Here is a 9,038-nt window from a genome sequence, read left to right as displayed (position 1 = left end):
AAGGTGTGTATGTCCGTCTGTCCATATGTGCGTATGGGTGTGTGTTTTGTGTGTATGAAGTTTTTTGTGAGAGTGCGTGTTAGTGAGTGTGTGTATGTGTGTGTGTGTGTGACTTGGGGTGTCTGTGGGTGTGTGTGTGTGTCTGTGGGTGTGTTTGTGTGTTTGAGAGAGAGAGAGTGTGTGTGTGTGTGTGTGTGTGAATGTGTGTGTGCATGAGTTTGTGTGTATGAGTGTGTATATGTGTTTGTTTGTAAAGGTGTGTGTGTCCGACTGTCTATGTGCGTATTTGTTTGTGCGTATGTACAGTGTGTGTGTGTGTGTGTGTGTGTGTGTGTCTGTATAAGAGAGAAAGAGAGAGAGAAAGAGAGAGAGTGGGTGGGTGTGTGTGTGTGTGTGCGTAAGTGTATGTATGTGTGTTTGTTTGTAAAGGTGTTTATGTCCGTCTGTCTATATGTGCGTATGGGGGTGTGTTTTGTGTGTATGAAGTGTGTGCGGTGAGAGAGTGAGTGAGTGCGTGTGAGTGAGTGTGTATGTGTGTACGTGTGTGACTTGGGGTGTGTGCGTGTGTGTGTGTGTGTGTGTGTGTGTGTGTGTGTTCGTGTGTGTGTGTGTTTTAGAGAGAGAAAGAGAGAGAGTAAGAGAGAGGTTTGTCTTTCGCTGGGGTATGCAGTGCCTTGGCGTTGCACATCTACTTAATTATAGGTTATTTCCAGCAAGCTTCTTAATTAGCTTTTATTTTCTTATATTTGTTGAAGGTGGTCCATATTAGGGGACTCTCACATATTTTGAGATTTTGCTATTATTTTTTGTTTGCAGTAGAAACTCGGGGTCACTGACACTGCTAAAATGTAACAAATACGGTTTTAGCTGTCATATATAGCTATTTTTGTGTGATAAAAGCTTTGGTTGTGGACAGAAACGAGTCCGTTTTAGGCGGCAAATTTAGAGTGAACACTGCCAAAAATGAAAAAAAGAGAAAAAGCCTAACGGTTTTGAGATTTCTGTTTCTGCAACTGTTTTGACGTGTGCAAGTTATCCAGAGAGGGTGAATACAGCGAATAAAACTTTTTTGAGCGCTCTAGCGCCGTTAGTTTGTCACGGAACAGAAGGTGGTCCATATTAGGAGCCGGTCCATATTAGGAGCCCTTCCCCTATTGCTGAAGGGGTCTTTGTCGACCGGCAAAAGTGGGTATTCCCTGTGGGTGTATTCCCTAGCTGTGGGTGTATTCCCCGTGTTGGTGTATTTCCTGTGGGCGTTTTTTCTGTATAAAGGGAATACACCCGGGTGGATTCCTTGTAGGGAAAGTACGATACCGCTCAATCTCGCGCGGGCCAAGCCGGCGCGTGACCTGCCGTAACTCAGTTGAACCGATTTGAATTACCCGTTTGCGTTACTCCTCCTTCCAAAATGGCGGTTCGACAGGACTCTTTAGGAGATTCTGAATTCGTGTGCGGCATTCAGCCAATCGAATCAAATTTCTAAGAAATACAAAACAAGATCAAAAAACATCAAATTCTACCGATGTCGCTAAGCATGCATCATGTGACTTTCAGCGAGATCGGCGAAACGCCACAGAAAATCCACCCGGGTGTTGTTTTTTTTTATATTTTTTTTTATAGGGAAAACGCCTATAGGAAATGCACCTACAGGAAATACCCAAAGACCCCTGCGTTATAGGATTTAGGACAGATTTCATTTATTAAAAAACTTGACACCCCCAAAATCACGGTAGTGCATGTCCTACCGCTGCAAGCGTCAAATTTGACGCCATCAGCCATGCATAGAAGATTTTCTGTGTGCACCCGTGAAAATGAGATACTTTTAAAATGTAGGGCATGTTTTACTAGACAGAGAACGAGAGTCGCCCACCTACCATACAACACTGACTGTAGCATGCTTTTCCTTTCTACCACATAGCACACGTCTATTTTTAGCATCATGATGTCATGTGGCAGCTGATAAGTGTCCAACCGCGCTCGTTGCTTCATTTCTGTTCACAATCTATCGCAAACAAGACGTATCAAGCAGAGCCCCGTAACGGTAAGTGAAGATTTTGTTCCGTGAAACCGATGAAAAACCAATAATTCTTTGTTTCTCTGAAAAGAATTTATATGCTCTTTAATAAGGAATGTTTTCATATTATTGCCTATATATTGGTAAGATGGTTTGCAAATCGGCGATTTTGACACCGGTCCACTTCGCATGAATATTACTTCCTCGGCGCCATGTTGAATTTGATTTACTTTTTCCATTTTCTAAACCGCCCGAAGTCGTTCTTCTCGATCCTAAGGAGACATTCTTTGTTAGATTACGCTTATTTAATTGAATGCACAGGTTATTGTGGCCAGTTAAATGAGTAATATATCCCGTATCATCATATGTACTTGTACTGTAGTTGTCTGTATATGTTGAAAAACCACTTCTGGCATTCGATCAACGGAAGGGAGGAGCGCATGTAAATAAGTCCTAGACTGGGTGGAGATGAGATTTAAAGGTCTCCACAGATCCTGCCAGAACTTGATCGTCCTGTAGATGGTTCCAGTCTACGATCGTCCTGGTTGTTGTTGTAACTTGTACGAATATAATGAACGTAACGTAAGTTTTTGTAGTTCTGTGCTGTCAACAAGGATATAATTTGTCTTCTGGTGTTACTGTTAGACTACTCACTTACTGTTAGAACTGGAAGTTCAATAAAGATACCATCCTTCCTGAGTAAGGGACCATGTTCACCACCACAGATAGAACTGGAAGTTAAATAAAGAATGGCAATAAATTAAATCACCAAAAGAATAGATGCTTTCACCAAAAGAATTGCTTAGTTAGCAAAAGATATTCCAACAAAAAAATCGGATGTTTCCACCCAGAAAATAGATGCTTCTAGCAAAAAAAACCGTTTGATTCTACAAAAAAAAGAATTGTCAACAAAAAAACGAATTATTTCAACACGATGTGAATTCTCGGTCTTTGGTCCACTGCTTTCCGATTCCCCGTCGTCTTGTAGCTGGTGGCTCACTGTCAGACTCCGACGTAACTATCATTATCAAATCTCACTGGATCAATCCTCTCAAAATCCATCTCTCCACCTTCAAACTCCATTTTCAACTGACAGAACCTGTGTCCTTGCTTGATTCAGCTGAATTTGTGATCACATATCCCCCCTGCTTAAGCGAAATCAGTGAGTCAAAACAATAACCACCACTCACACTGTGTTTCACTGTGTTGGAGAATGACTATCCATTTCTTTTGTTGAAACTATATTTTATTTTGCCTGAAGTAGTCAATCTTTTGCCTGATTATATTTTATTTTGCCTGAGTATATTTGCTTTTGCCAGTTTATTCTATTTTTTGTTCAGACAGCAATTCTTTTGGCGGATCAAAATTTTTTGGGGTACTTTAATTCTTTGTCACTCAAGCCATCTTTTCTTTTGGTGAAAACATCTATTTTTTTGGTAGAACCATCTCTTCTTTTGGTTCATTAAACGGGTGCCATAAAGAATCAGATACCATCCTTCCTGCCCGGGCTTGTAGTTTTACTTGGGAAGGATATCTATTTCTCTGAATTCATATTCATGATCATTATGATGAATCTTCACTGGCATCTACGTCATTATGCGAAATATTTCCACTTCCAGCGATAAATTCCCCAGCTGCGTAGGATAGTACTAGGAATCTTCCGGGCTGTAGCTTGTCTAGTAATCTTCCGGGCTATTGATTGTCTAGTAATCTTCCGGGCTGTAGCTTGTCTAGTAATCTTCCGGGCTGTAGCGTATCTAGCATTCTTCCGGGCTATTGATTGTCTAGTAATCTTCCGGGCTGTAGATTTTTGGTAATCGTCATGTGTTCAAACTGAAACTAGGAGTAGGGCTAAGAAATGTTCATTAACTCAATAACTGGCAGTGGCAGTGCTCCTTCAGGCTTGGAGATCAGATGAGGATCTTGTTGACATGTTATGTCATATGATATTGTATTGTTCATTTGTAAGCAACTGAAAAAAGTTTCAGAGGAAATTGTCCTGTTATTTGAGTTGTCTTAAATTTTATTTGTCCATCCCTTGAAAAGAGACCCTACTCCTCCACAAAAGACAACAATCAAGAACAACAAATAAACAAAAAGCTAACTCACAGTGTTGTTGCCAGTCTTCGGTCTCTGACGCATTCCTTTCTGATTTGACGCATTCCTTTCTGATTTGACGCATTGGACCTTGCCTTGTCCGGTCGATGGACCGTTAGTTTTTACGTTTTAGTGGTCAACTGACCGATACATATTCGTACAAGGCGGACAAGGTCTGCAATGAATGGAATGGGAGTTGCAAAGTCGGAAAACAAATCCCGATCGAAATGCTCATGTTCGCTACGAGTGAAAAATGCTTTGTCGTCATTGACACTCGAGGCTGCGTTTACGGAAATACCCGATCCAGCCGGTGTACCTATTTACCGAAAACGGCACAAACAACAGAAATTTCATCAATATAATACTACGGTATGGCATGGGTGCAACTCTTCCGTCTAGGACGGAATTTCCGTTTTTCTCAGGAGGCTGCAGACAGAAAATCCGTTTTTTTGAAAATTATGGAGCAAGGCCATTGTGTTTGGGTGGGGAGGTTGCTTGAGAGGTCAGCCACCTTTGACCATGCCTGATAGGGACGGATGTGTAAAGGTGCCAAGAGGGGTGAGGAGGGGGGGTGAGGATGTCATACTGGTGAATGTGGCATCATAAGTGCTGTATATTTAGCCTTCCTTATATACCCCACTTTCAGGGATTCAGAGACCTTCAGTGGTAGAGAAAATTTGCATTCCTGATCTATGAACCAGTGGTATTTCGCTTCAGATACATTGAGTCCTTTAGAAAGTTGGCAACTAAAACAAGCTTGCTTGAAGCTTATTTCTCTTTTAATTCAAGCTATGATTCAACAATCATTTGCGAATTTAACTCCTAAAATGAAAAAGCATCAGAAGATTGCATGTGCATGGCAAGGGATATAACTCGGGAGGTTTCTGTTTTTGTCTAAACCTTCTTCTTTTTAACCTGAGCAGTTAGCCCCTTTGAAAGTATTCAATTGAAACAAACTCAGTGACTTTGCTGGCAACAACACTGAACTCAGTAACTGACTTTGACAAAGGAACTTTGGTAAATGTTTTTGACTCACATGCGAAGCAAAAGTGAGTCTGTGTACTCACCCGAGTCGTCCGTCCGTCCGTCTTAACGTTGGATATTTCTTGGACACTATTCAGTCTATCAGTACCAAATTTGGCAAGATGGTGTATGATGACAAGGCCCCAAAAAACATACATAGCATCTTGACCTTGCTTCAAGGTCAAGGTCGCAGGGGCCATAAATGTTGCCTAAAAAACAGCTATTTTTCCCATTTTCTCTGAAGTTTTTGAGATTCAATACCTCACCTATATATGATATATAGGGCAAAGTAAGCCCCATCTTTTGATACCAGTTTGGTTTACCTTGTTTCAAGGTCAAGGTCACAGGAGCTCTTCAAAGTTGGATTGTATACATATTTTGAAGTGACCTTGACCCTGAACTATGGAAGATAACTGTTTCAAACTTAAAAATTATGTGGGGCACATGTTATGCTTTCATCATGAGACACATTTGGTCACATATGATCAAGGTCAAGGTCACTTTGACCCTTATGAAATGTGACCAAAATAAGGTAGTGAACCACTAAAAGTGACCATATCTCATGGTAGAAAGAGCCAATAAGCACCATTGTCCTTCCTATGTCTTGAATTAACAGCTTTGTGTTGGATGACCTTGACCTTGGGTCAAGGTCACATGTATTTTGGTAGGAAAAATGTGTAAAGCAGTTCTTAGTGTATGATGTCATTGCTAGGTTTAGTTATTTGACTTTGACCCTGAAGGTCAAGGTCATGTCAAGGTCAAGCATGTGAGTCGTATGGGCTTTGCCCTTCTTGTTTTGGTGTGTGCTATTCTTGATTTTGCCCATAAATGTTAAATTGAACTTTGCTGCTTGGCATTTCATTCATGTCAGTGCTCATTGTTTTGTATTGTGTGATTTGCAGAATCGAGATGCAGATCTTCGTGAAGACGCTCACCGGCAAGACTATCACACTTGAGGTCGAGCCCTCGGACACCATCGACAATGTCAAGGCCAAGATCCAAGACAAGGAGGGCATCCCCCCGGACCAGCAGCGTCTGATCTTTGCTGGCAAGCAGCTGGAAGACGGACGTACACTGTCGGACTACAACATCCAAAAAGAGTCGACCCTTCATCTGGTACTGCGTCTGCGTGGAGGTATGCAGATCTTTGTCAAGACCCTCACTGGCAAGACCATCACTCTTGAAGTTGAACCCTCAGATACCATCGACAATGTCAAGGCCAAGATCCAGGACAAGGAAGGCATCCCCCCAGACCAGCAGCGTTTGATCTTTGCTGGCAAGCAGCTGGAAGATGGTCGCACATTGTCCGACTACAACATCCAGAAAGAGTCCACCCTTCATCTGGTACTGCGTCTGCGTGGAGGTATGCAGATCTTCGTCAAGACCCTGACTGGCAAGACAATCACTCTTGAGGTTGAGCCTTCAGATACCATCGAGAACGTCAAGGCCAAGATCCAGGACAAAGAGGGCATCCCCCCAGACCAGCAACGTCTGATCTTTGCTGGCAAGCAGCTGGAAGACGGACGTACACTGTCAGATTACAACATCCAGAAAGAGTCCACCCTCCATCTGGTTCTGCGTCTGCGTGGAGGTATGCAGATCTTTGTCAAGACCCTGACTGGCAAGACAATCACTCTTGAGGTTGAACCCTCAGATACCATCGACAATGTCAAGGCCAAAATCCAGGACAAAGAGGGCATCCCCCCAGACCAGCAGCGTCTGATCTTTGCTGGCAAGCAGCTGGAAGATGGCCGCACATTGTCGGACTACAACATCCAGAAAGAGTCCACCCTCCATCTTGTTCTGCGTCTGCGTGGTGGTATGCAGATCTTCGTCAAGACTCTGACCGGCAAAACAATCACTCTTGAGGTTGAACCTTCAGACACCATCGAGAATGTCAAGGCCAAGATCCAGGACAAGGAAGGTATCCCCCCAGACCAGCAGCGTCTGATCTTTGCTGGCAAGCAGCTGGAAGACGGACGTACACTGTCAGACTACAACATCCAGAAAGAGTCGACCCTTCATCTGGTACTGCGTCTGCGTGGAGGTATGCAGATCTTTGTCAAGACCCTCACTGGCAAGACCATCACTCTTGAAGTTGAACCCTCAGATACCATCGACAATGTCAAGGCCAAGATCCAGGACAAGGAAGGCATCCCCCCAGACCAGCAGCGTTTGATCTTTGCAGGCAAGCAGCTGGAAGATGGTCGCACATTGTCCGACTACAACATCCAGAAAGAGTCCACCCTCCATCTGGTTCTGCGTCTGCGTGGAGGTATGCAGATCTTCGTCAAGACCCTGACTGGCAAGACAATCACTCTTGAGGTTGAGCCTTCAGATACCATCGAGAACGTCAAGGCCAAGATCCAGGACAAAGAGGGCATCCCCCCAGACCAGCAACGTCTGATCTTTGCTGGCAAGCAGCTGGAAGACGGACGTACACTGTCAGATTACAACATCCAGAAAGAGTCCACCCTCCATCTGGTTCTGCGTCTGCGTGGAGGTATGCAGATCTTCGTCAAGACCCTGACTGGCAAGACAATCACTCTTGAGGTTGAACCATCAGACACCATCGAGAATGTCAAGGCTAAAATCCAGGACAAAGAGGGCATCCCCCCAGACCAGCAGCGTTTGATCTTTGCTGGCAAGCAGCTAGAAGATGGCCGCACATTGTCTGACTACAACATCCAGAAAGAGTCAACCCTTCATCTGGTACTGCGTCTGCGTGGAGGTATGCAGATCTTTGTCAAGACCCTCACTGGCAAGACAATCACTCTTGAAGTTGAACCTTCAGACACCATCGACAACGTCAAGGCCAAAATCCAGGACAAAGAGGGCATCCCCCCAGACCAGCAGCGTCTGATCTTTGCTGGCAAGCAGCTGGAAGATGGCCGCACATTGTCGGACTACAACATCCAGAAAGAGTCCACCCTCCATCTGGTACTGCGTCTGCGTGGTGGTATGCAGATCTTCGTCAAGACTCTGACCGGCAAAACAATCACTCTTGAGGTTGAGCCTTCAGACACCATCGAGAATGTCAAGGCCAAGATCCAGGACAAGGAAGGCATCCCCCCAGACCAGCAGCGTTTGATCTTTGCTGGCAAGCAGCTGGAAGATGGCCGCACATTGTCCGACTACAACATCCAGAAAGAGTCGACCCTTCATCTGGTACTGCGTCTGCGTGGAGGTATGCAGATCTTTGTCAAGACCCTGACTGGCAAGACAATCACTCTTGAGGTTGAGCCTTCAGACACCATCGACAATGTCAAGGCCAAGATCCAGGACAAGGAAGGCATCCCCCCAGACCAGCAGCGTCTGATCTTTGCTGGCAAGCAGCTGGAAGATGGCCGCACATTGTCAGACTACAACATCCAGAAAGAGTCCACCCTCCACTTGGTGCTGCGTCTGCGTGGCGGCAACTAATACGTCTGTTAGCGACAGATTGGATTATCCTTTTCATTTTTTTTTTTACTATATGAATTTTTGTAGCTTAGCATTTTGACAATCTTGGTGCTGCATCTGAGTGGCGGCAACTAATGCGTCTGTCGGCGTCAGATTGAATTATGTGTTTGCCTTTTTTTTTGCATCAATTTTTTAGCTTAGTATTTTGACATTTATTTTTGGAAGTTGATGGTGAAGATGACCAGAGGCAAGTGATAAGTGAATTTTTCTGGTCATCAAATTTTGCTTTTCCAACTGGATAAAAACGTTTTTGAAAAGGAAAACATCTGGCACTGTTGAACAAAGATCTAAGTGATCGATATATTATTAATCTATTTTAATTTTTGCTTGGAACGGAACATCAATAAACTTTTTGTTTGAAACGCCTCTTGTTTGTTTGAATTGCAGTATATGTGTTTCAAATGAATGGTAGTATGTGTGTTTGACATGAATTGCCTGTTAG

The 9,038-nt window shown here is 43.8% G+C and overlaps 1 protein-coding gene across 1 annotated transcript; it reads left to right on the top strand.

The window, feature by feature from the left end:
• Positions 1–1,947: 1,947 nt before the first annotated feature.
• LOC138969559 (polyubiquitin-C-like) lies at positions 1,948–8,962 on the top strand. Its single transcript, XM_070342391.1, has 2 exons — positions 1,948–2,041; positions 6,037–8,962. The coding sequence occupies exon 2, from the start codon at positions 6,044–6,046 to the stop codon at positions 8,555–8,557; it is 2,514 nt and encodes an 837-aa protein (XP_070198492.1). The 5' UTR covers positions 1,948–2,041; positions 6,037–6,043; the 3' UTR covers positions 8,558–8,962.
• The last annotated feature ends 76 nt before the right edge of the window (positions 8,963–9,038 follow it).

This window comes from Littorina saxatilis, linkage group LG6 (genome assembly GCF_037325665.1).
Source record: "Littorina saxatilis isolate snail1 linkage group LG6, US_GU_Lsax_2.0, whole genome shotgun sequence".
Classification (NCBI taxonomy): Eukaryota; Metazoa; Mollusca; class Gastropoda; order Littorinimorpha; family Littorinidae; genus Littorina; species Littorina saxatilis.
This window is presented reverse-complemented; position numbering and strand designations above follow the sequence as displayed.

What these genes read in the sequence shown, in the direction of transcription:
- LOC138969559 (XM_070342391.1), top strand. Translation starts at nt 6,044, where the DNA reads ATGCAGATCTTCGTGAAGACGCTCACCGGCAAGACTATCACACTTGAG.